The sequence below is a fragment of the Oncorhynchus keta genome, chromosome 30, assembly GCF_023373465.1.
Source record: "Oncorhynchus keta strain PuntledgeMale-10-30-2019 chromosome 30, Oket_V2, whole genome shotgun sequence".
In the NCBI taxonomy this organism is placed as follows: domain Eukaryota; kingdom Metazoa; phylum Chordata; class Actinopteri; order Salmoniformes; family Salmonidae; genus Oncorhynchus; species Oncorhynchus keta.
This window is the reverse complement of record NC_068450.1, coordinates 19404744-19430919: the sequence shown is the minus strand read 5'-3', so window position 1 is coordinate 19430919 and position 26176 is coordinate 19404744. Positions and strand designations below refer to the sequence as shown.

At 45.7% G+C, this 26176-nt stretch overlaps 3 protein-coding genes and 2 long non-coding RNA genes across 13 annotated transcripts in view; 1 reads left to right on the top strand and 4 right to left on the bottom strand.

Annotated features, from left to right (window-relative positions):
- Window positions 1-15988, bottom strand: part of LOC118363929 (coagulation factor VIII-like) — a 34381-nt gene extending 18393 nt beyond the window's left edge. Inside the window, 14 exon segments of the mRNA XM_052486996.1 lie at window positions 585-1839; window positions 2031-2240; window positions 2359-2509; window positions 2763-2980; window positions 3250-3337; window positions 3431-3596; window positions 9466-9727; window positions 9960-10080; window positions 10269-10372; window positions 10454-10531; window positions 10534-10629; window positions 12419-12631; window positions 15704-15731; window positions 15962-15988. Of these exon segments, the coding sequence (XP_052342956.1) occupies window positions 585-1839; window positions 2031-2240; window positions 2359-2509; window positions 2763-2980; window positions 3250-3337; window positions 3431-3596; window positions 9466-9727; window positions 9960-10080; window positions 10269-10372; window positions 10454-10531; window positions 10534-10629; window positions 12419-12631; window positions 15704-15731; window positions 15962-15988 (3017 nt within the window).
- On the top strand, window positions 6844-9027 carry LOC127913949 (uncharacterized). Of its 6 annotated transcripts, none has more exons than XR_008087353.1 (5): window positions 6844-7530; window positions 7562-8026; window positions 8398-8676; window positions 8800-8861; window positions 8924-9027. It is a non-coding gene; the product is annotated as an uncharacterized LOC127913949 (long non-coding RNA). The 6 variants fall into 6 exon arrangements; XR_008087355.1 differs by having other exon boundaries at window positions 7562-8088; XR_008087354.1 differs by having other exon boundaries at window positions 7562-8119.
- Window positions 7427-8810, bottom strand: LOC127913950 (uncharacterized). Its single transcript, XR_008087358.1, has 3 exons — window positions 8721-8810; window positions 8381-8659; window positions 7427-7451 (listed from the first exon to the last, which is right to left on the bottom strand). It is a non-coding gene; the product is annotated as an uncharacterized LOC127913950 (long non-coding RNA).
- Window positions 15989-18189: 2201 nt separating the features above from the next.
- On the bottom strand, window positions 18190-20733 carry LOC118363241 (uncharacterized). 4 transcript variants are annotated; one of them, XM_052487977.1, is made up of 4 exons: window positions 20585-20733; window positions 19470-19992; window positions 19091-19251; window positions 18190-18972 (listed from the first exon to the last, which is right to left on the bottom strand). In XM_052487977.1, the coding sequence occupies exons 1-4, from the start codon at window positions 20602-20604 to the stop codon at window positions 18813-18815; spliced, it is 864 nt and encodes a 287-aa protein (XP_052343937.1). In that variant the 5' UTR covers window positions 20605-20733; the 3' UTR covers window positions 18190-18812. The 4 variants fall into 4 exon arrangements, with proteins under 4 accessions (XP_052343937.1, XP_035599808.1, XP_052343936.1 ...); XM_035743915.2 differs by having other exon boundaries at window positions 19470-19995; window positions 20585-20731; XM_052487976.1 differs by having other exon boundaries at window positions 20540-20683.
- The window catches only part of LOC118363240 (MORC family CW-type zinc finger protein 3-like), a 12154-nt gene continuing 6517 nt past the window's right edge, over window positions 20540-26176 (bottom strand). Inside the window, exons 4-13 of the mRNA XM_052487974.1 lie at window positions 25505-25725; window positions 24965-25112; window positions 24378-24540; window positions 23965-24093; window positions 23628-23747; window positions 23241-23344; window positions 22994-23128; window positions 22659-22775; window positions 22212-22289; window positions 20540-20901 (exon numbers count right to left, since the gene is read on the bottom strand). Coding sequence (XP_052343934.1) covers window positions 20622-20901; window positions 22212-22289; window positions 22659-22775; window positions 22994-23128; window positions 23241-23344; window positions 23628-23747; window positions 23965-24093; window positions 24378-24540; window positions 24965-25112; window positions 25505-25725 — 1495 coding nt within the window. The 3' untranslated portion in view covers window positions 20540-20621. The remainder of the gene's footprint in view (window positions 20902-22211; window positions 22290-22658; window positions 22776-22993; window positions 23129-23240; window positions 23345-23627; window positions 23748-23964; window positions 24094-24377; window positions 24541-24964; window positions 25113-25504; window positions 25726-26176) is intronic.

Genomic DNA, 26176 nt, shown 5'->3' with positions numbered 1-26176 from the left:
TACCCTGATAAAAGACAGCTTGCCGTTAATCAATACCCTGATAAAAGACAGTTTGCCGTTAATCAATACCCTGATAAAAGACAGCTTGCCGTTAATCAATACCCTGATAAAATACAGCTTGCCGTTAATCAATACCCTGATAAAAGACAGTTTGCCGTTAATCAATACCCTGATAAAAGACAGCTTGCCGTTAATCAATACCCTGATAAAAGACAGCTTGCCGTTAATCAATACCCTGATAAAAGACAGCTTGCCGTTAATCAATACCCTGATAAAAGACAGCTTGCCGTTAATCAATACCCTGATAAAAGACCGTTGCCGTTGAAACGTTGGTAAGTAAGTGATTGAATTGGAGCTACTAGAGAGTAGCTTTTCCTTTACTTTTAAACTGAGCTGATCAATCAGAAACCGGATTTATTTAGAAATCTATCAAAAATGAATAGTCAAAGAGATGGGGCCAGACACAGATTAAGCCTAGTTCTGGACTAAAAAGCATATTCAATTGAGATTCTCCATTGAAGTGCTCCCCAAAGACTAAGCATAAGTGTCCAAGAAACCAGATACTTACAAAAGCCAAACACTACCTTGTTTTTATGAGCTGATGTGGTTTCCTGATCCCATAGTCCCATGTGATCTCCTGTGCAGCGATGTAGTAGCTGCGGTATTGTCCATCTGTGGTCCTCAGGTCCAGGTTGTCCTCTGTCCCTATGTAGGCTGTCCCAGTGTCTTCCTCACTATAGTCATCATACTCCAGAGACACTGCGTTCCTGGGAGCCGTCTCGTTGTCATTAGAGACATTGGAGAAGTTTAGATCCAACAAATCCAGTAGAGGTGTGTCCAGCTCTGTGTGAGTGTTGTTGCTTAGGGGATGCACATCCCCAGGTTTCTGCTCCTCTACCTTCAGCTGATCCAACACCTCCACCTTCTGCTCCTCCCTCTGCTGCTGCACTTTCAGCTGATCCGGGAGAGCTTCCAAAGTTTTGTTCAGGGGGTCTAGATCCATCCATCCGTCTAACTCCAAGAGTAGAGGGTCCTTATCTGCATGATTGGTGGTTAGGGGATGTGAATCTCGATCCAGCTCCCCCTTTTGCCTCTCCCTCTGCTCCTGCACCCTTAAGAACCCCTCACCCTGCGCCTCCTGCTCCTCCTGCTGATCCAACACCTCCACCTTCTGCTCCTCTCTCTGCTCCTGCTCTAGTGCCTCCCCATACACCTGACCCTTCCACTCCTTCAGCACCTCCTCCTCACAATTCTCCACCAGCTTGTTGCGCTCTCCATTCTCTCCACCCTCCAACCCGGCCTGGCGTCTCTGTCTCCCGTTCCCCCCCTGCTCCCCACCCAGGTCCCCTCCCTCCTGGTTCTCTGAAGCCTTCCACTCCCCGTCCTTCTCCAGTTGCTCCAGAACATCTGTGGGGATCCCTCCCTGGGAAAGCAGGTTGGCCTCCTCATCAGCAGACGACACCGTCACATACCTGACCTCACAGATTGACTTCTGGTCCCCTGCCTTAAATGTGACATTGTTATCAGACCCGTGGTCCCCTGATTCTCCGATGGCGACATCGTTATCTGTGTCATTTCCTGTTTGCGGTGTTGTTGTGTTCTGGTTTAAGCCAGGTTGCTTCCTGCAGACTCTAATAGCTACGGTCCTGTTCTGTGGCTGGGGGTGGAGGGATCTGGGTTTGAAGAAGTGGTCTACGTAGTCAGGCAGGACGTCCTCCAGGCCATACTCTACATCCTCATTGTCCACCAGCAGTTCAATGTTACAAGACAGGACGGAGTAGCGGGCGCTCATGCCACGGCTTTTCAGGCGGCTGTCGAACGCACTGATCTCCCACTCACCTGAGGATGAAAAAAACATCAGCTCACAACGCTCCAGAAAACACCTCTCAGGGTCAGGTTTTAGTAGGATGCACCGTAGTGAAAACCTGTGTTCTTAATGGACCTGTAGCACCTCCCTGTTTAAAATATGTTCTTCCATTCGATGCCTACTGAATACAACTGCAGTAGGATCATTTGACCTTTGACCTTACCGATTAGCTGAGACTCCATGGTAACGGTCTCCCCGGACATTGGGAAGAGTGTGAGGACGGACTCGTACACGTTGTCCTTCATGAAGGGGTTTCCTGTGAAGTAGACGGACAAGAAGTCGCTCTGCGTCCCCACGTTGGACAGGTGCCAGAAGGTCACGTCATCCTTACACACCTGGACCCTCTGCTCGTTGAACATAATCCCGTTCACGTCTGTAAACAAAAATGAGATCAAGATAAAAAACATAGCACACAAAAAGGGTGACAGAGCAGACATGTGTCACCACTTTCATCAAGAACCAAGATAACCAGGCAGGAAAACCTTACTTACTGTAGATGACATTGGAGTTGTAGAAGTCAGGGTCTGTAGGGTTGACCATGGAGGGGTCTTTGCTGTACTTCTGAATGTTGTCATTGATGTACCAACTCTTGTTTTCATCAAACACAGCGAACATCAACTGCTTCACTTTATCTGGGCCCACCTGCAAGTTGGACATCTTAGGTTATGATAACCACAAGAACTCACACTGCTACAAACAACAACATCTAAGTTATCAGTGTATGACTTGATCAAGCTGCAGGAGAAATAATGCACTGATGTCATATTGGGCCAGTTTCAGGGAAACATCTCTATTCTCCAATGACAGTTATTCTTATTCCAAGACTAGACTTAAATCTATGTCTGAAAATCCAACCCTATGTGTCATTATGGACATATTAAGTGTCGATTCTCACCAGCCGCCCCCTGGTGTCCATGGAGTCCTTCTTGCAGATGAGGAGGGGTCCTATGAGGCCAGTGGCCAGATCTCTCTCAGGGTTGATGGTACTCTGGTACAGACGGGTCAGACACTGGGGGTCTCCCTCCAGGGGCCCATCCTCTGCTGTTAGTTTCCACACATACCCATATGTCCCATTGGGGGGTACAGCCAGGGAGCGTAGGTCCTTTTCACCCTCTACACACACACAGACACCGGGGGGAACACTGATGACTAATGACTTAGGAATGACTAAGAGAATAAGAGATTTTATTAGTCTGACAGAATGACTATTAGAATGACTATTAGACTATGACTATAAAACGTTTATGAGTTTCTCCAGACCTCAACATATTAACACACTGGATATGATGACTATTCCATAAAGGATTTAGTTATGATTCCAAACCTAAATGCATAGTCAGTAATATTATCTTGCTTCATCTTATCATAATGCCAGTTCTTACCGTTCTCTGTTTTCCTCAGTGGAGAAATCCTGGTGAGGCCGTTTGGATACATGTTGAACGGACGACTTGCCAGGTTCTTGAACACTATCTGAAGAAACAATTAGAATGATCTTTACTTTCTTTACTATCTATTCAGATACATATTTTTTTGCTTGTTTGTTTTGTTGATTGTGGTACACACCTGGAAGTGTTCGTCCACCTGTCCTCTGAGCAGTGGTCCCAGCAGTCTTTTAACAGGTGATTTCCTCTTGGTGAAGGTCTGGTCAGTGTATTCTACATACACCACCTTCTTATATTCATGACCCAGCTGATGAGGGCCCCTGGGAAAGTATTCCGATAACAGTTGACTGGAACACAGAGACAGTAGAGGGAGGGTAGTATCAGTATTTTTAGGATCATGAACTCTCTCCCTTTCCTGTCCTAGTCTTTTTCTGGCTATACACACTCTCTCTGACCCTCTCCCTTTCTCAGTCCTCCCTCCCTTCTGAACTCTTATTTTCCATTTCACTCCCAGTCTTCCTTTCTCTCACCCCCCTCCCACTCTGTCACCCCTTTACCCTCTTTCCCACCTGTCATCCTGGCTGAGGTGGGGTCTCCTACCTGTCACCCTGGCTGAGGTTGGGTCCCCTACCTGTCACCCTGGCTGAGGTGGGGTCTCCTACCTGTCACCCTGGCTGAGGTGGGGTTTCCTACCTGTCACCCTGGCTGAGGTGGGGTCTCCTACCTGTCACCCTGGCTGAGGTGGGATTTCGTACCTGTCTCGCTCACTGAGGTGGGGTCTCCTACCTGTCACCCTGGCTGAGGTGGGGTTTCCTACCTGTCACCCTGGCTGAGGTGGGGTTTCCCACCTGTCACCCTGGCTGAGGTGGGATTTCGTACCTGTCTCGCTCACTGAGGTGGGGTTTTGTACCTGTCTCGCTCACTGAGGTGGGGTTTTGTACCTGTCTCGCTCACCGCGGTGGGTTTCGTACCTGTCTCACTCACTGAGGTGGGGTTTTGTACCTGTCTCGCTCACTGAGGTGGGGTTTTGTACCTGTCTTGCTTACTGAGGTGGGGTTTTGTACCTGTCTCGCTCACTGAGGTGGGGTTTTGTGATAATGTTTTTTTTTGCATTGTTTGTAACTAATTTTGTACATAATGTTGCTGCTACCGTCTCTTATGACCGAAAAGATCTGCTGGACATTAGAACAGCGATTACTCACCTTGAACTGGACAAATATTTTTTCTTTAATGAGGCCGATGTGAAGCATATACTGCTTTGTAGAGACAAGGCCCAAATCCCCATAATTTGCGTGAAGAAAAGACAGAGAAAAAGGGGGTGGAAGGCGGGATGCCTTGTAAGAGTTCGCCGAAGAGTAGGTAAACCACCACTACCCTCCGTATTATTGGCCAACATGCATTAATTGGAAAACAAACTGGACAATTAAGACTATCCTACCTATGGGACATTAAAAAACGGTATATATCTTATGTTTCACCAAGATGTGGCTCAACAATGATAAAGAATAGTATAGAGCTGGCTGGCTTTTCCGTGCATCAGCAGGACAGAGCAGCTATGTCTGGTAAGACGAGGGGCGGGGGCACGTGTCTATTTGTCAATAACTGCTGGTGAGCGATGTCTAATATTAAAGAAGTGTCAAGGTATTGCTCGCCAGAGGTAGAGTACCTCATGATAAGCTGTAGACCACACAATCTACCAAAAGTGTTCTTATCTATATTATTCGTAGCCATCTATTTACCACCACAAACCGATGCTGGCACTAAGACCGCACTCAACGAGCTGTATTCAGGCATAAGCACACAAGAAAATGTTCATCCAGAAGCGGCGCTCCTAGTGGCCGGGGACTTTAATGCAGGTAAACTTAAATCTGTTTTACCTAATTCTACCAGCATGTCACATGTGCAACAAGAGGAAAATAAATTCTAGACCACACACAGAGAAGCAACAAAAAAAAAAAAAATTAAAGCAGTAAATTACAGTGACTCCCTCAGTACGGAAGTGGTCAGATGACGCAGATGCGACGCCACAGCAGTGTTTTTGCTAACACAGACCAGAATATGTTCCAGGATTCATCCAATGGCATTGAGGAGTATACCACCTCAGTCACCGGCTTCATCAATATAAGTGCATCAACGACGTCGTCGCCACAGTGACCGTACATACATATCCCAACCAGAGGCCATGGATTACAACATCTGCACTGAGCTAAAGGCAGAGCTGCCGCTTTCAAGGAGCAGGACACTAATATAAGAAAACCAGTCATGCCCTCAGAAGAACCATCAAACAGGCAAATTGTCAATACAGGAGTAAGATTGAATCTTACTACACCAGCTCTGACGCTCCTCAGATGTGGCAAGGCTTGAAAACTATTATGGACCACAAAGGGAAATCAAGTCGATAGCTGTCCAGTGACGCAAGCCTACCAGACGGGCTAAATGCGTTTTATGCTCGCTTCAAGGCAAGAAACACTGAAGCATGCATGAGAGCACCAGCTATTCCAGACGACTGTGTGATTACGCTCTCCGTAGCCGATGTGAGCAGGACTTTTAAACAGGTGAACATTTACAAAGCCGCGGGGCCAGACGGATTACCAGGACGTGTACTCAGAGCATGTGCGGTGTCTCCACTGACATTTTCAACCTCTCCCTGACCCAGTCTGTAATACCTACATGTTTTAAACAGACCAGCATGTGCCCAAGAAAGCGAAGGCAACCTGCCTAAATGATTACCGCCCTGTAGCACTCACGTCGGTAGCCATGAAGTGTTTTGAAAGGCTGGTCATGACTGACATCAACACCATCATCCTGGAAACCCTAAACCCACTCCAATTCGCATACTGCCCCAACAGATCCACAGATGGCACAATCTCAATCGCATTCCACACTGCTTTTTACCACCTGGATAAAAGGAACACCTATGTGAGAATGCTGTTCACTCACTACAGCTCAGCATTCAACACCACATTATCCACAAAGCTCATCACTAAGCTAAGGACCCTGAGACTAAACACCTCCCTCTGCAACTGGATCCCGGACTTGGGTAGGCAAGGATAGGCAACAACAAATCTGCCATACTGATGCTCAACACTGGGGCCCCTCAGGGGTGCGTGCTCATCCCCTCCTGTACTCCCTGTTCACACACAACTGCGTGGCCGAGCACGCCTCCAACATCACCATTAAGTTTACTGACGACACAACAGTGGTAGGCCTGATCACCGACAACGATGAGATAGCCTATAGGTAGAAGGTCAGAGACCGGGCAGTGTGGTACCAGGACAACAACCTCTCCCTCAATCTGAGCAAGACAAAGGAGTTGATCGTGGACTATAGGAAAAGGAGGGCTGAACAGGACCCCATTAACATTGACAGGGCTGAAGTGGAGCGGGTCGAGAGTTTCAAGTTCCTTGGTGTCCACATCACCAACGAAGTACCATGGTCCAAACACACTAAGACAATTGTGATGAGGGCACGACAACACCTTTTCCCCCTCAGGGGACTGAAAAGATTTGGCATGGCTCGCCAGATCCTGAAAAAGTGAAAAAGTGAAAAAGCTGCACCATCGAGAGCATCCAGACCGGTTGCATCACCGCCTGGTACAACTGCTCGGTATCTGACCGTAAGGCGCTACAGAGGGTAGTGCGTACGGCCCAGTACATCACTGGAGCCAAGCTTCCTGACATCTAGGACCCATATTACTAGGCAGTGTTAGAGACATACCCAAACAATTGTCAAAGACTCCAGTCGCCCAAGTCATAGACTGTTCTTTCTGCTACCGCAGGGCAAGCAGTACCGGAGCGCCAAGTCTAGGACCAAAAGACTCCTTAACAGCTTCTACCCCCAATTTTATTACATTTTTTTACTTAAGTTTTTCTTAACTCTATTTCTTAAACTGCATTGTTGGTTAAGGGCTTGTAAGTAAGCATTTCACTGTAAGTTCTACACCTGTTGTATTCGGCGCATGTAACAAATACAATTTTATTTGTATCTGTCTCCCTCACAGAGGTGGGGTTTTGTACCTGTCTCCCTCACTGAGGTGCCGTTTCGTACCTGACTCCTTAACTGAGGTGGGGTTTCGTACCTGTCTCCTTAACTAAGGTGGGGTTTTGTACCTGTCTCCTTAACTAAGGTGGGGTATTGTACCTGTCTCCCTCACTGAGGTGGAGTTTTGTACCTGTTTCCTTAACTGAGGTGGGGTTTTGTACCTGCATCCTTAACTGAGGTGGGATTTTGTACCTTGCTCCTTAACTAAGGTGGGGTTTTGTACCTGTCTCCTTAACTGAGGTGGGGTTTTGTACCTGTCTCCTTAACTGAGATGGGATTTTGTACCTTTCTCCTTAACTGAGGTGGGGTTTTGTACCTTGCTCCTTAACTAAGGTGGGGTTTTGTACCTTTCTCCTTAACTGAGGTGGGGTTTTGTACCTTTCTCCTTAACTGAGGTGGGGTTTTGTACCTTGCTCCTTAACTGAGGTGGGGTTTTGTACCTTTCTCCTTAACTGAGGTGGGGTTTTGTACCTTTCTCCTTAACTGAGGTGGGGTTTTGTACCTGTCTCCTTAACTGAGGTGGGGTTTTGTACCTTTCTCCTTAACTGAGGTGGGGTTTTGTACCTGTCTCCTTAACTGAGGTGGGATTTTGTACCTTGCTCCTTAACTAAGGTGGGGTATTGTACCTGTCTCCCTCACTGAGGTGGAGTTTTGTACCTGTCTCCCTCACTGAGGTGGAGTTTTGTACCTGTCTCCTTAACTGAGGTGGGGTTTTGTACCTGTCTCCTTAACTGAGGTGGGATTTTGTACCTGTCTCCTTAACTGAGGTGGGGTTTTGTACCTGTCTCCTTAACTGAGGTGGGGTTTTGTACCTGTCTCCTTAACTGAGGTGGGATTTTGTACCTTTCTCCTTAACTGAGGTGGGGTTTTGTACCTGTCTCCTTAACTGAGGTGGGATTTTGTACCTTGCTCCTTAACTAAGGTGGGGTTTTGTACCTTTCTCCTTAACTGAGGTGGGATTTTGTACCTTTCTCCTTAACTAAGGTGGTGTTTTGTACCTGTCTCCCTCACTGAGGTGGAGTTTTGTACCTGTCTCCCTCACTGAGGTGGGGTTTTGTACCTGTTTCCTTAACTGAGGTGGGGTTTGTACCTGTCTCCTTAACTGAGGTGGGGTTTCATACCTGTCTCCTTAACTGAGAAGGGATTTTGTACCTTGCTCCTTAACTAAGGTGGGGTTTTGTACCTGTCTCCTTAACTGAGGTGGGGTTTCATACCTGTCTCCTTAACTGAGGTGGGGTTTTGTACCTGTCTCCTTAACTGAGGTGGGATTTTGTACCTTTCTCCTTAACTGAGGTGGGGTTTTGTACCTGTCTCCTTAACTGAGGTGGGGTTTTGTACCTTTCTCCTTAACTGAGGTGGGGTTTTGTACCTGTCTCCTTAACTGAGGTGGGGTTTTGTACCTTTCTCCTTAACTGAGGTGGGGTTTGTACCTGACTCCTTAACTAAGGTGGGGTATTGTACCTGTCTCCCTCACTGAGGTGGGGTTTTGTACCTGTCTCCTTAACTGAGGTGGGATTTTGTACCTTTCTCCTTAACTGAGTTGGGGTTTTGTACCTTTCTCCTTAACTGAGGTGGGGTTTTGTACCTGTCTCCTTAACTGAGGTGGGGTTTTGTACCTGTCTCCTTAACTGAGGTGGGATTTTGTACCTTTCTCCTTAACTGAGGTGGGGTTTTGTACCTTTCTCCTTAACTGAGGTGGGGTTTTGTACCTGTCTCCTTAACTGAGGTGGGATTTTGTACCTTTCTCCTTAACTGAGTTGGGGTTTTGTACCTTTCTCCTTAACTGAGGTGGGGTTTTGTACCTGTCTCCTTAACTGAGGTGGGAGTTTTGTACCTGTCTCCTTAACTGAGATGGGATTTTGTACCTTTCTCCTTAACTGAGGTGGCGTTTTGTACCCGTTTCCTTATCTGAGGTGGGATTTCGTACCTTGCTCCTTAACTAAGGTGGGGTTTCGTACCTGTCTCCTTAACTAAGGTGGGGTTTCATACCTGTCTCCTTAACTGAGGTGGGATTTCGTACCTTGCTCCTTAACTAAGGTGGGGTTTTGTACCTTTCTCCTTAACTGAGGTGGGGTTTTGTACCTGTCTCCTTAACTGAGGTGGGGTTTCGTACCTGTCTCCCTGGCTGAGGTGGGGTTTCGTACATGTCTCCTTAACTGAGGTGGGGTTTCGTACCTGTCTCCCTGGCTGAGGTGGGGTGCGTAATCCCAACTGATCTCCTCAGCAGCAATGTAATGGACCCAGACTTTGTTCTTCCCCCCTCGAGAGCGCCCCACAGCCCGACTTTTCACAGGCTTAAACACAAATAACTCAAACATGTCATCTCCATATTCATAGTCCTCCTCATTCTCAGACTGCTGGACCCGACGCACATCAGGACCGGGCACCGTCACAGGCTCTGGGCAGTCCTCCACCTCAAAGACTGCACTCATGCCCACTGGAACAAAGATATAAAAAGACTTCTTATAGCACCTCATAAGACACCTTATTATATATATATATATTATATATACCTTAGAGCACATTCTCAACAACATAATTATTCATGCAACTCGGGCTCAAATGTGTAAGTCTCACTCTGGTACCTCACACAGGAGTGTCAAATCAAATTGGGAACTTTCAAATTGATCAAAACTTTATTTCACAACTTTGCGAGAACATACTCTTACCGTGGCTGTTTGGTTGGATCTGACAGCTGATGAGGAACTTCCCCTGAGTGCTGGGCTTCAGCTCCGCTGTGGTGAAGGTCATAGGGGTCATCTCCACAGTAACCTTACGGTGGGCCATCACCTGGAATCACAAGGGTAGATTTAGGCTCAGACTGAAATGCTGCTGAACTGGTTACACATTCTTACAAATGACTTATAACAACTTCATTGTCAAAACATTCTGAAAAGGAAAATCTTGGTTGACCATTAGTAATGATTTGTTGACAGCTTTAAGTAAACCCTGATTTAAACTTGCATTATATGCTGTACCTGCAGAGTGTGATCCTGGAACTGTATAGAGTGGATCTCTGGAGACGTTTCCATTCCAATGAGATGCCAGAACACATGATCTCGTCCCTGGCACATCGTCAGACCTACACACATACCAAACATAGTTGACAACAGGACTCTGTTCTGTTGACTCTATACAGTAACATGCTAAACTAGCTCCTGACCTGGTAAAGTTGAGTTGACGTATCCATTGATAGTGTGGTACAGTTTTCTTGCACTGGCCTTCTTAAATCTTTCCGGAAACTCCCCACCTCTCCGTACCAGCTCTTACTCTCATCAAAAACAGCAAAGAGCAGAATAAACTCTCTGCTTTTCCGAACTCCATTATCTGTAAATGCAGCTGTGAGAACCCAAGGGAAGCAGAGAATACAGATAACACATTCGTTGATTGATCTGAATATCACAATATCACAATATCATTTGGTGAATTGACGCATTTGGTGAAATTACTCATTTGTTCAAATGACTTATTTGGTCAGATTACTCATTTGTTTAATAGTCAGGCCATGTGGTAATCTGGGTATTAAGCTTCTTAATGTGCAGTAAACTATTGACAATCCCTACTTAGTACGGCGTTTATATGATTCAGACCTCCTTCTGTTCACATAGTTTTTCCATTAGGTAGGATAGGATCACTGTATGACTGAGAGCAGAGCACATAATAAGTCCCAGTCAGCTATGAGTCCAGCAGCCACATTCATTTCCTCCTTTACCAGGCAGATATGTGTCACAGTGGGTCTGACTGTACTGTAAGGGGAGTGTGATACGTAGAGAGAAAGTTGTGGAAGGTGTGTGGGATCAACATATCTGGAATAAAGTTGTGGTGTATCTGACCGTAAGGTGTGTGGGATCAACATATCAGGAATAAAGTTGTGATGTATCTGGACGTAAGGTGTGTGGGAGTAACATATCAGGAATAAAGTTGTGATGTATCTGACCGTAAGGTATGTGGGAGTAACATATCAGGAATAAAGTTGTGGTGTATCTGACCGTAAGGTGTGTGGGAGTAACATATCAGGAATAAAGTTGTGATGTATCTGGACGTAAGGTATGTGGGAGTAACATATCAGGAATAAAGTTGTGATGTATCTGGACGTAAGGTATGTGGGAGTAACATATCAGGAATAAATTGTGATGTATCTGACCGTAAGGTATGTGGGATCAACATATCAGGAATAAAGTTGTGATGTATCTGGACGTAAGGTATGTGGGAGTAACATATCAGGAATAAAGTTGTGGTGTATCTGACCGTAAGGTATGTGGGAGTAACATATCAGGAATAAAGTTGTGATGTATCTGGACGTAAGGTGTGTGGGATCAACATATCAGGAATAAAGTTGTGATGTATCTGACCGTAAGGTGTGTGGGATCAACATATCAGGAATAAAGTTGTGATGTATCTGGACGTAAGGTGTGTGGGAGTAACATATCAGGAATAAAGTTGTGATGTATCTGACCGTAAGGTATGTGGGAGTAACATATCAGGAATAAAGTTGTGATGTATCTGGACGTAAGGTATGTGGGAGTAACATATCAGGAATAAATTGTGATGTATCTGACCGTAAGGTATGTGGGAGTAACATATCAGGAATAAAGTTGTGATGTATCTGGACGTAAGGTGTGTGGGATCAACATATCAGGAATAAAGTTGTGATGTATCTGACCGTAAGGTATGTGGGATCAACATATCAGGAATAAAGTTGTGATGTATCTGGCCGTAAGGTGTGTGGGATCAACATATCAGGAATAAAGTTGTGATGTATCTGACTGTAAGGTATGTGGGATCAACATATCAGGAATAAAGTTGTGATGTATCTGACCGTAAGGTATGTGGGAGTAACATATCAGGAATAAAGTTGTGATGTATCTGGACGTAAGGTGTGTGGGATCAACATATCAGGAATAAAGTTGTGATGTATCTGGCCGTAAGGTGTGTGGGAGTAACATATCAGGAATAAAGTTGTGATGTATCTGACCGTAAGGTATGTGGGATCAACATAGCAGGAATAAAGTTGTGATGTATCTGGACGTAAGGTATGTGGGATCAACATATCAGGAATAAAGTTGTGATGTATCTGGACGTAAGGTATGTGGGATCAACATAGCAGGAATAAAGTTGTGTCTCTAACTTGATTTGCAGATGAGCAGAGCCCCGATGAGCCCAGAGTTGAAGTCTTGTACAGTGTCCACCTGGGAGGAGTAGGAGTAGGTGAGGCATTCTGGGTCTCCCACGGTCGGACCATCATTAGGGTTGATGTCCCAGACGTACTTGTAGTATCCTCCTGGAGCAACTGCATCATCCTCCTTCTCCTGGCTAGACGTGGCGTCATCGTATCCGGCCCCTAGAGAGAAAGAGATATACTGCTAGGAATATACGTGTGTACACACAGAGACTGACATTGCAGATACATGCTTGCGGGAACACACTCATTTGATACATTTGGCGCCGGAGAGGATGGCTGCTGTTTTATTGGCTCTTAACCAACTGCGCTGTTTTGTTTGTTTTTCCGCATTGTTTGTAACTTATTTAGTACATAATGTTGCTGTTACCTTCTCTTATGACCGAAAAGAGCTTCTGAACATCATAACAGCGATTACTCACCTCAAATTGAACAAATAATTTTTCAAGGAGCGGGACTCTAACCCGGAAGCTTATAAGAAATCCTGCTATTCCCTCCGACGAACCATCAAACAGGCAAAGCGTCAATACAGGAATAAGATTGAATCGTACTACACCGGCTCCAACGCCCGTCAGATGTGGCAGGGCTTGCAAACTATTACAGACTACAAAGGGAAGCACAGCCGAGAGCTGCCCAGTGACACAAGTCTATGAGACAAGCTCAATAACTTCTATGCTTGCTTCCAGGCAAGTAACACTAAAACATGCATGAGAGCATCAACTGTTCCGGACGACTGTGTAATCAAGCTCTCCTCAGCCGATGTGAGTAAGACCTTTAAACAGGTCAACATTCACAAGGCCGCAGGGCCAGACGGATTACCAGGACGTGTACTCCAAGCATGCGCTGACCAACTGCAGTGTCTTCACTGACATTTTCAACCTGTTCCTGACCGAGTTTGTAATACCAACATGTTTTAAGCCATTGTCCCTGTGCCCAAGATCACTAAGGTAACCTGCCTAAATGACTACAGACCGGTGGCATTCACATCTGTAGCCATGAAGTGCTTTGAAAGGCTGGTCATGGCTCACATCAACACCATTATCCCGGAACCCTAGACCCACTCCAATTTGCATACCGCCCCAACAGATCTACAGATGATGCAATCTCTATTGCACTCCACACTGCCATTTCCCACCTGGACAAAAGGAGCACCTATGTGAGAATACTATTCATTGACTACAGCTCAGTGTACAACACCATAGTGTCCTCAAAGCTCATCAATAAGCTAAGGATCCTGGGACTAAACACCTCCCTCTGCAACTGGATCCTGGACTTCCTGACGTGTGGCCACAGGTGTTAAGGGTAGGTAACAACACATCCTCCACACTGATCCTCAAAACAGGAGCCCCTCAGGGGTGCGTGCTCATCCCCTCCTGTACTCTCTGTTCACTCATGACTGCACGGCCAGGCACGACTCCAACACTATTATTAAGTTTGCCGATGACACAACAGTGGTAGGCCTGATCACTGACAACGACGAGACAGCCTATAGGAAGGAGGTCAAAGACTTGGCCGTGTGGTACAAGGACAACAACCTCTCCCTCAAAGTGATCAAGACAAGGAGATGATTGTGGACTACAGGAAAAGGAGGACCGAGCACGCCCCCATTCTCATCGACGGGCTGTAGTGGAGCAGGTTGAGAGCTTCAAGTTCCTAGATGTCCACATCACCAACAAACTAACATGGTCCAAACACACCAAGACACCCTTCAGGTGACTGAAGAAATTTGGCATGGGTCCTCAGATCCTTAAAAGGTTCTACAGCTGCACCATCGAGAGCATCCTGACTGGTTCCGTCACTGCCTGGAATGGAAACTGCTCTGCCTCCGACCGCAAGGCACTACAGAGGGTAGAGCGTACGGCCCAGTACATAACTGGGGCCAAGCTTCCTGCCATCCAGGACCTCTAAAAATAGTTAAATACTCCAGCCACCCTAGTCATAGACTGTTCTCTCTGCTACCTCACGGCAAGCGGTGCCGGATAACCAAGTCTTGGTCCAAGAGGCTTTTAAACAGCGTCTACCCCCAAGCCATAAGACTCCTGAACATCTAATCAAATGGCTACCCAGACGATTTGCATTGCCTCCCCTCCTTCTACGCTGCTGCTACTCTCTGTTATTATCTATGCATAGTCACTTTAATAACTCTACTTACATGTACATATTACCTCAATTACCACGACACCGGTACCCCCGCTCATTGATTCTGTCACGGTACCCCCTGTATGGAGCCCCGCTATTGTTATTTACTGCTGCTCTTTTATTATTATTTTATAATTATTTGTTACTTTTCTCTCTTACTTTTTTCTGTATTTTCTTAAAACTGTGTTGTGGGGTAAGGGCTTGTAAGTAAGCCTGTTGTATTAGTAGCAGTGTGTGGCAAATAAAATTAGATTTGACACACACACACACACACACACACACACACACACACACACACACACACACACACACACACACACACCATCATGCTGTCTCGCTCACGCACAGTAGTAAGCTAGTAGGTAAACATAAAGACATTACCCTCAGACTGTTTCCAGTAGTAAGTTAGTAGGTAGACATAAAGACATTACCCTCAGACTGTTTCCAGTAGTAAGCTAGTAGGTAAACATAAAGACATTACCCTCAGACTGTTTCCAGTAGTAAGTTTGTAGGTAGACATAAAGACATTACCCTCAGACTGTTTCCAGTAGTACGCTAGTAGGTAGACAAAGACATTACCCTGAGACTGTTTCCAGTAGTAAGCTAGTAGGTAGACATAAAGACATAAAGACATTACCCTCAGACTGTTTCCAGTAGTAAGCTAGTAGGTAGACATAAAGACATTACCCTCAGACTGTTTCCAGTAGTAAGCTAGTAGGTAAACATAAAGACATTACCCTCAGACTGTTTCCAGTAGTAAGCTAGTAGGTAGACATAAAGACATTACCCTCAGACTGTTTCCAGTAGTAAGCTAGTAGGTAAACATAAAGACATTACCCTCAGACTGTTTCCAGTAGTAAGCTAGTAGGTAGACATAAAGACATTACCCTCAGACTGTTTCCAGTAGTAAGCTAGTAGGTAGACATAAAGACATTACCCTCAGACTGTTTCCAGTAGTAAGCTAGTAGGTAGACATAAAGACATTACCCTCAGACTGTTTCCAGTAGTAAGCTAGTAGGTAGACATAAAGACATTACCCTCAGACTGTTTCCAGTAGTAAGCTAGTAGGTAGATATAAAGACATAAAGACATTACCCTCAGACTGTTTCCAGTAAGTAGTAAGCTAGTAGGTAGACATAAAGACATTACCCTCAGACTGTTTCCAGTAAGTAGTAAGCTAGTAGGTAGACATAAAGACATTACCCTCAGACTGTTTCCAGTAGTAAGCTAGTAGGTAGATATAAAGACATAAAGACATTACCCTCAGACTGTTTCCAGTAAGTAGTAAGCTAGTAGGTAAACATAAAGACATTACCTCAGACCCAGTAGTAAGTTACAGGGACATGACATTACCCTCAGACTGTCCAGGGCTGTAAACATAAAGACATTACCCTCAGACTGCCAGTAGTAAGTTTGTAGGTAGACATAAAGACATTTAAAGTGCACCACCTGAGACCCTGTCACTGGCCTGACTGGCATGGATAAAGACATTACCCTCAGACTGACCCTAGGTAAACATAAAGACATTACAGACTGTTTCCAAGCTAGTAGGTAGACATAAAGCAGACAGTAGTAAGCTGTTAGACATAAAGACATTACCCTCAGATTGTTTCAGTAAGTAGTAAGCTAGTAGGTAGACATAAAGACATTACCCTCAGACTGTTTCCAGTAGTAAGCTAGTAGGTAGACATAAAGTCAGACTGTTTCCAGTAGTAAGTGTAGGTAGATATAAAGACATAAAGACATTACCCTCAGACTGTCCAGTAAGTAGTAAGCTAGTAGGTAGACATAAAGACATTACCCTCAGACTGTTTCCAGTGTAGTAAGCTAGTAGGTAGACATAAAGACATTACCCTCAGACTGTTTCCAGTAGTAAAGTAAGATATAAAACATCATTACCTCAGACTGTCATAGCTAGTAGGTAGAGTAAAAGTAAAGAAACATAAAGACATTACCTCAGATTGTAAAATGACTAAAGACATTACAACCCTCAGACTGTCCAGTAGTAAAAGTAAAATATTACTTGAGTAAGCTAAAGTCTAAAGAAAAGTGTTTGGTTTTAAATATACCCTGTCACTGGCCTGGGGATCAAAAGTAAATGGAATTGCTAAAATATACTTAAGTATCAAAAGTAAAAGTATAAACCATTTCAAATTCCTTTTATTAAGCAAAACCAGACGGCACCATTTAATTGTTGTTATTTTTATTGACGGATAGCAAGGGGCACTCTCCAACACTCAGACATAATTTACAAACAAAGCATTTGTGTTTTGTGAGTCCGCCAGATCAGAGGCAGTAGGGATGACCAGGGATGTTCTCTTGATAAGTGTGTGAATTGGACCATTTTCCCATCAAAATGTATGGAGTAAAAAGTACATAATTCCTTTAAGAATGTAGTGAAGTAAACATAAAAGTTGGCAAAAATATAAATAGTAAAGTACAGATACCCTATAAACTACTTAAGTAGTACTTTAAAGTAGTTTTACTTAAGTACTTTACACCACTGTGTGTGGTAGCATATATTTTATTTCAAAGATATACCTAATTAAAGTAATTCATAATTAATACATAAAATGAGTACACATACCTGCCCATGTTGATGTAGGTTTGGGGACTGAATATGTGGAATCAGTGTATTCTCTATAAACAGCTTTTATGTATTTCTGAGGGGAATCCTTGGTCCTCCTCCTAGAAGTTCATGATCAACATGGATATTTACATTTAAAACAAAATGTATAATGCAATGATTTAAACATGAAAACAAATCAAATATCCTCCAAGGTTATATACATCTTCAACGTTTAATTGAATAGAATAGTCTACTACAATATTGACGTTTAAACCGACAGACTTAAAAAACCTAGTCTTCAAAGCAAAAAACAAACAAATAAGGGGTAGATATTAGGTAATGACTTGATAGAACTTCACCTTTGTTCCGACGAGTCAGCGCTGCCCCAGTAAAGATAGTCCCAACCAATCTCAACCGCGGCGATGTAGAACTCTCTCGTGGCATGTCGGCCTACGGCAGGTACGGCCACGGTCTCCTCCACCCCACCGAGGACCCAGAGGAGTGATATCAACAGCGTTCTCATCGCAAAGCACGAGCACCTGTCCGACTGCACGTAAATTCACTGACCGTAGAGAAATCGGATAGCCTGACCGGACGGTAGCAGGCAGCTTACTACCGTTATTTCCCGTTAGGGAGGGTATTTAAAGGGAACGTTCAAAACTAGAGATAGTCACAGGGGGGGAGAGAGAGAAAGACAGTGTGTATGAATGTGAGAGACAGGGGGAGTGAGTGTATGTGTAGTGCTTGTAGTGAGTTGGAAATAGTGAAGTTCGACGTGTCCGTTTCAGTGCTGCTCACAGTAAAATATAGGAAAAATTATGATGGCCACTCTGCCTCCCTGTGGTCAATATTGTCTACTGCCGAATTGTATAAACTTTTGTTAGCTATTTCTCATTGGTTGAACTCAAACACAGATAACAACATGCTTCAGACAAGACGAGGGGTAGGGTGTTTAGAACAAAAATGGTGCCTGTTAAACTCAAGTCAGACAAAAGATCACAAAATCATGATACCTGGTTGATTTTCTTTAAAAAGATATGCAAGCAAACGAAGGGTAAAACTATAAAACATTGTAATGACAGGGTTGTTTAAGTCCAGCCCTAACACTATCAAGGAACATGTTCATATATTAAAATGACAAAATAATTAACAAACGTATTAAAAACAGTAGCAAGGATGAAAAGCAAACAGTAATAGGCTTCTCAGCTTCTCTCACACAAGCCAGGGTCTCTGATTGACAAGTAATAACACATGATATTAAATGAAGCAGACTGCTGGTTACTTATGTGGATCCTTTACATATGGTGAAGGTAAAACATACAGCATAGCAAGCTGATCTGAGTACAGTATTACAACATCTCACACTCAACGAGTACAGTACAACGCATCTGAACTTAGGCAGGGTCAATTGGGGATGAAGTATTTACAATGTGATAGTCAGTCGGGCTATTAAGATGGGTCAGCCATTACAATGTGAGTCAGTGTGTGGATAATGTGTTGTGGACATAGGGGTTCCAGGTTGGTATGGAAAAATAAACGATATGTTACCTACAGTAGAGTGGTGAGCATAAGTACTAGTGGTGAGAGTGAGTTCTAGAGTGCTGAGAGCGGGTTCTAGAGCACTGAGAGTGGGTTCTAGAGTGGAGACAGTGAGTTGGCGTCTATGATCTGCTGCAGGATGCTGTCTACGTCTGGCGTATCCAGGCTGATGCCCTGCAGGTCCAGGTGGGGCAGGATGGCTGACAGCAGAGCCACCACGTTCCCTCGGATTTTGTGGAGGTTCTCCTGCACAATGCTGGGAAATACAGAGAGCAGAAAGTTAGAGAGAATGCAAATCTAAAGAACCGATGGATTATAGGGTGTGTGTATTTCTTTCTGTGGGTGTGTTTCTGTCTCTGCGTGGGTAAACATACCGGGAGCTCTGGTCCCTGGTCACTGGGCTGTCAGTCTGTCTCAGCCTGCTCTGGGGGTCAGCCTTCTCCCTCCTCAGCCTGCCCAGCTCAGGCTGCTCTCTCTGGGGCTGGATGCCCTCCACAACCAGCCCTGGTATGCCAGGGGAAGCTGAGCTCTCACACTGTAGTGAGAAAAGAGGTAATGGGATACATGTCTCTATAAAAGTTTAAATTCAGAAGAATTGACAGCTAGAATACCATTTTGAACTAATAAGAAAGCTTGGAACTAACCATTTTATAATGTTCTTCATGTATCCTAATGGGGATAGTAGGTCTTTTGATTTCACTAATCTTGAAAAACATTCAGACCTTTACTAAATTCATAGTTAACCCTACTGACCTCCTTTGGGTCCTGTTTGGTTACCATGGCCACCGTTGTCTCCGCCCCCGCCCCACCAGATGCCTTATCCCCAGAGGCAGCCTCTGTCATCACCACAGTGTCCTGCATTGCTGGGGGTGCGTTGGAACCCAGTATCCTCCTCAGCCTCTGAGCCTCCTTCTCCAGTCCAGCCAGTCTCTGGACCAGGGCTCCCCTTTCTGAACCAGCTCCCTCCAGGGTCAGAGCCCGGGGCCAGGGGCCCTCCGGACGACTCAGGGGGGACACCACCACCGTCTGGGCTGAAGTGAGGGAGGGAGGCCAGGCAAGGCTGGAGCTGGGCTGGGAAAGGCCTCCTCTGGTGGCCCCGAGTGGTGCCTTTTCCCCCTTGGTCTTTTCTGTCTGCCCAGTCAGTGTCTGTGGTTCGTTGCCGTCTTTCCCAGGTTGTTGCACCTCTTGGATCTCGTCAGCGAATGGGTGTGGACCCGCCCATGGTTGTGGTCTCTTTTCCATGTCCCTGGGCGGCCATATTGACTTCCGCTTGTTTCTGCTGAGACAGAGAGAGACTGAGTGTGTGTTTGTGTGTGTATCTATCTATATGTGCATTTGTGTGTGTGTTCGAGTAAGCGTGAGTGTATATGTACATGTAACTGCCAAAATAAAGGAAACACTTGCATAAATGAGGGATACAAAATATATTGAAAGCAGATACTTCCACACAGGTGTGGTTCCTGAGTTAATTAAGCAATAGCATCATGCGTAGGGTGTATAAAAATGCCCAGTTGCCCATACTTTTGGCTATCATGGCTAGGAGCATGAGGAGAGTTTAAAGGGTGTGTGTGTGTGTGTCTCAGTCACCAGATCTCAACCCAAATTCTGGAAGATTCTGGAGCAGTGCCAGAAACAGTGTTTTCCAACACCAACAAAACATCAAATAATGGTAATTTCTCATAGAACAATGGTGTTGCATCCCTCCACTAGAGTTCCAGACACTTGTAGAATCTATGACGAGGTGCATTGAAGCTGTTCTGGCTCGTGGAGGTCCAACGCCCTATTAAGACATATGTTGGTGTTTCCTTTATTTTGGCAGTTACCTGTATGAGCGTTTGCATGCGCGTGTGGGTGCGCATGTCTCTGACCCAGACTGGGACTGTGCCATGTTGTCCTCGTCATCCTCTAAAGTGGCCACCAGTGGAGCCACTGGCTTATTCTGCTCGCTCTTCTCAGTCTCCTCTGTGAGCAGATGGAGGGGGCATCAGGGGGTAGAGGGCGAAGGAGGACCGGTTCAGTCAGGGGCAGGGGGGCATCACGGGGTAGGGGGCGGAGGAGGACCGGCTCAGACAGAGGGAGGGGGGCATCACGGGGCAGGGGGCGGAGGAGGACTGGCTCAGACAGGCCTTGGGGGAGTACATGGTGCTTCCGTGGACGGCCTCGTTTTTTGACCAGGCCTTGGTCCCTTTTTAAACACAGAATGGAAACAGCAGTGAATGGAACAACCGAGATACATGGCTCAGTACAGTATAGATAAGCATAGTAGAGTAGGCCTAAAGTATAAATATGAAGAAAATATTCAACTGAAGGAGGAAGTCAGGTTTGTTCTGACACTGTGGTTTTTACTGAGAATAACAATGTAAAACTCACAGGCGGCAAACCACAAACTGACACATGCACACAGAGAGTGCAAATACATGGCATTGCATATACACACACGCACCCACACATGCGTAGCCACTAGCCACACACACACAGCCATGCACACACACATCAAACAAAGTGCCAGTACATATATTAATTGGCTGTGCATCTGGCGTACATGAAGAGCAGTGTAGGGTGGAGGTGAGAGGGAGTGAGAGTAGAGTGGAGGAGAGAGTAGAGTGGAGGAGAGAGTAGGGTGGAGGAGAGAGGGAGTGAGAGTAGAGTGGAGGAGAGAGTAGGGTGGAGGTGAGAGGGAGTGAGAGTAGAGTGGAGGAGAGAGTAGGGTGGAGGAGAGAGGGAGTGAGAGTAGAGTGGAGGAGAGAGTAGGGTGGAGGAGAGAGGGAGTGAGAGTAGAGTGGAGGAGAGAGTAGGGTGGAGGAGAGAGGGAGTGAGAGTAGAGTGGAGGAGAGAGTAGGGTGGAGGAGAGAGGGAGTGAGAGTAGAGTGGAGGAGAGAGGGAGTGAGAGTAGAGTGGAGGAGAGAGTAGGGTGGAGGAGAGAGGGAGTGAGAGTAGAGTGGAGGAGAGAGTAGGGTGGAGGAGAGAGTAGGGTGGAGGTGAGAGTAGGGTAGAGGAGAGAGTAGGGTGGAGGTGAGAGTAGGGTGGAGGTGAGAGTAGGGTGGAGAGAGTAGGGTGGAAGAGAGAGTAGGGTGGAGGAGAAGGGGTGAGAGTGGGGTGGAGGAGAGAGGGAGTGAGAGTAGGGTGGACGAGAGAGGGAGTGAGAGTAGGGTGGAGGAGAGAGGGAGTAAGAGTAGGGTGGAGGAGGGAGTGAGAGTAGGGTGGAGGAGAGAGGGAGTGAGAGTGGGGTGGAGGTGAGAGTAGGGTGGAGGAGAGAGGGAGTGAGAGTAGGGTGGAGGAGAGAGTAGGGTGGAGGAGAGAGGGAGTAAGAGTAGGGTGGAGGAGAGAGGGAGTGAGAGTAGGGTGGAGGAGAGAGGGAGTGAGAGTGGGGTGGAGGTGAGAGTAGGGTGGAGGAGAGAGGGAGTAAGAGTGGGATGGAGGTGAGAGTAGGGTGGAGGAGAGAGGGAGTGAGAGTAGGGTGGAGGAGAGAGTAGGGGTGGGTGGTGGTATATTTACTTCTTGTAGGTCTTCTTCTGGTAGCTTGGCGTTAACTCTTCTTCACTCTCCTCTGCTTCCTCTGGCAAAGAGCAGCTCCTGAAATACACACCACAGGTCAGATGAGGAACTCCTGAAATACACACCACAGGTCAGATGAGGAACTCCTGAAATACACACCACAGGTCAGATGAGAAAGTTCTGAAATACACACCCCAGGTCAGATTGATTAAGTACAGTTGATGAGAACAAAGACAACCTAACATGCAAATACACTCCTGAAAGCTTGAATGCATGCACACTTGCTATCTCTCTCTCTCTTACTTTCTCTCTCTGGGCTCTATTTTTGTCTGGCGTTAAGGCGGCGCTAAGGCGTCATGTAAAAACCAGCGCACTGACATTTTCCAGCCCTAACGCCAGGTTGGGTTTGTTAAAATAGAGCCCTCTCTCTCTGTCTCTCTCTGGTACCTGAGCATGGTGTTGGGGTTCTGGCTGCAGCTCCAGTGTTCAGGGGTGGAGCTGTAGTGGCCTTCTGGGACACGCCTCCACCTCAGACAGTCCTCACACTGCAGCCACACTGGACTCCTACACACATGTACAAACACACGCACACATACACACACACCAGGCATATTTTGTTGTGGGCACACAAGTTAAACAAAACACACTTTTCATTTCCTTTTTCTTAACCACAAGCCATCCATGTTAGCCCTGTACTTGCACTGTGATGTCACGGTAATATTTGACAGTCTGTAGCAACAATCATCCAAAATAAATCAAACTAAACAAACATAAAAACTCACTCCTCCTCTTCCTCCTCCTCATCTTCCTCTTCATTCTTCTTCTCCGCTGCCAGGAACTCTCGTTCTCTCGCCTTTTTCTCCATCATCTCATTCCAGTAGTCGTTGAGCTTCAGCCCCAGGGACGACAGGGTCAGTCTGTTTCAAACCACACAAATATAGAGGATGTTCACATCCTGAACTATAAATAGCATGTCAATCTGCTCACCCGGTTCATGATAATACTGATTCATTTGTGTGTGTGTTGTACCTGTACTCTTTGGTGTATTCAAAGTCTTGCTTGTTGTGAGCCGGCTTCAGGAAGTTGCACTCAATGATTCCAATAACCCCAACCCCTGCCCTCTGACCTGACGACTGAAACAGGGAGAGGGGGAAAAAAGAAGAAGAGAGAGATATAGAGGTAAAGGAGAAGTAGAGGGAGAGGTGGGAAGAGAGATGGAGATGGAGGAGGAGTGATAGAGAATAGAGATGGAGGAGGAGTGATTTAAAAGGAGAGAGAGAGAGAAGAGAGCACATTATTGTCTACAGTATAACTATTACACCAAAACCTCACACAATCTCTCATATCATATATCTTGTTTGTGGCCGCAGGTGTTGACAGATAAACTCAACATTACAGTCTTTAATTAATATGTACCTTGATCTGGTAGCCAACCTTCTCATATGACTTGATGAGGCGGTTCTTGTGGTACATCATGATGCCATAGTGGTCTTTGTTCTTACGGTTGAACCCAAAGGTGACCTTAACTCTGTCTTTCTGATAGAAATGGTTAAGGTTAAGTTTTCTGGGCATACGCCTAGACTGAAGCCTGTACAAGTGACAACAGTACTTTGCATCGTCGCTATGTAAGTTAAGTTAGGTTAAGGTATGTTAAGGTTAAGTTCTATTACTTACAGAATACTTTGATAAACGCAATAATCGTTTTTGGATAGAAATGAATGGACCAACAGATTCTAGTTCTACAGAAGGATACATTGAATTGGGGTTTATAAACATCATTCTCAATCTGCGACAGGCTCTTGGCGACCAGCTTGGTCTGAACCTTCTTCTGTCGCAGGATGATCTGAGTCCGAGGCTTCAGGTACAAGATGCTGAGGTAGGCCTGTGAGAGAATGTGAATGAATGAGACTTTATAGAGGATTGGACTTCCTGTTCAGAATCCTATTCTAAACCATCAGACCTTCTCACCTTCCTTTATCACTCTGTTTGGCTATGCTGCATTCAAGGTCACAATCCTCTGGTGAATACAGTTGTTGAATAGAGTTCCAAGGTGACTGAAATGTTTACAATTAACATTCTCTTAACCACCCTGACATGTCTCTCATCACTCGCTCAACACTCACTCTCATTGTAACACATCATCACTCCTCTTTTTTTATCACTCACTCTCAGGGAGTAGTCCATCTCTGGGATGGTGTGGTCAGTCCTCTGCGGTCCAGGGAAGCTCTTCTTCCTGCCTCTAGTCTTGGTCTCCTCTGAGTGGATCTCTGGCATCCGGATGTCAAACTCATCTGTCTCGAAATCCAGCTCCGGCTTACCATCTTTGTTCCTGTACGTGATATTGTAGAACTCATTACTTGTGTCAGCCTCATTCTTCAAAGAATGATAAAATATCCCACTTGCCTGTAATGAATCATTAATTGGCCACTGATCCTTTCTGCTTTCAGAGATGATACCCAATACTGTGTCATTACTAACAAATAAGCAGAATGTGTTTGTGTGTAACAGTTTTGCTTCCGCCCTCTCCTTGCCCCAACCTGGACTCGAATCAGGGACCCTTTGAAAACATTGACAACAGTCACCCTCAAAGCATCCATTACCTATCGCTCTGCAAAAGCAGCGGCCCTTGCAGAGCAAAGGGAACTTCTATTTTGAGGTCTCAGAGCGAGAGACGTCATCGATGGAAACACTAATAGATCGCACCGCAAACTAGCTAGCCATCTCACAGCGATTACGTGGGTGTGTTTCCTGACCTGCGTATGTTCCAGATGAGGATCTTAGTGCCCTTCTTCGAGAGGATGGACTCAAAGTGCTGTAGCAGCTCCTTCTGAGTGTGGATCAGAGAGTGGGTCAGGATGGCATTCAGACTGGCCTCAGAGTCCTCAGTCACTACCAGCACCTGTAAGACATAGTTAAGGAGAGCAACCAGGATACACATACAGGCAAGCACACGGACGCACACACACACACAGTTTTTCAATCAATCCTTCGAACACACACATGCATGTACTCTTGTCGTCCTCTCTGTCTGTCGTCCTCTCTGTCTGTCTTCCTCTCTGTCTGTCGTCCTCTCTGTCTGTCGTCCTCTCTGTCTGTCTTCCTCTCTGTCTGTCGTCCTCTCTGTCTGTCGTCCTCTCTGTCTGTCTTCCTCTCTGTCTGTCTTCCTCTCTGTCTGTCTTCCTCTCTGTCTGTCTTCCTCTCTGTCTGTTTTCCTCTCTCTCAAATTCAATTGCTTTATTGGCATGACAAACATTTACATGACAAACATCCTATCTCTCTCTGTGTAAGGATATTGGTCTGTTGGTTGAAGGGCACTATGGGGACGATGACAGCCTGTGCCTTTATAGCCTGTAGGTAGCTCTGGGACAGCATGCCGACGGTCAGACAGCCTCCGTTCTTAGTGAAGATCAGAGCGTCACGACCCAGACGCATGGAGCCAGACTTAAAGCCGTTTCCATAGACACCGATGGCCTGGTGGCTGCCCTTACCAGACCCTTTCTCTGTGAAACCAAAACTGAACAGACAAAGAGAAAGAGTGGGGTGAGATTGCAGCGTTAGTTGGAGACGTGTCTGTATTGGTGTAGAAGTGAGAAAAGTGGGTCTGTATTTGTGTGCAGAGAGATAGTTTGTGTGTAGGATGTGTGTTTGTGTGTATGTGAGAATGAGGTGGAGAAAAGAGAGCGATTGTGTGTTCACAGGTTTACGTGAGAGAGAGTGGGCATGTCGCATAAGTGAGAAAAAAAATGGTGTGGAACAAAGACAAAATGTTAGTAATTCAACTCAGTTGTTTATGTATGGGTAATTACAGTATAACCTTTCACATAGCAGTGTGTGTGTGTGTGTGTGTGTAGAGGCTGCAACATGGATGATCAAACAGCAGTGTGTGTGTGTGTGTGTAGAGGCTGCAACATGGATGATCAAACAGCAGTGTGTGTGTGTGTAGAGGCTGCAACATGGATGATCAA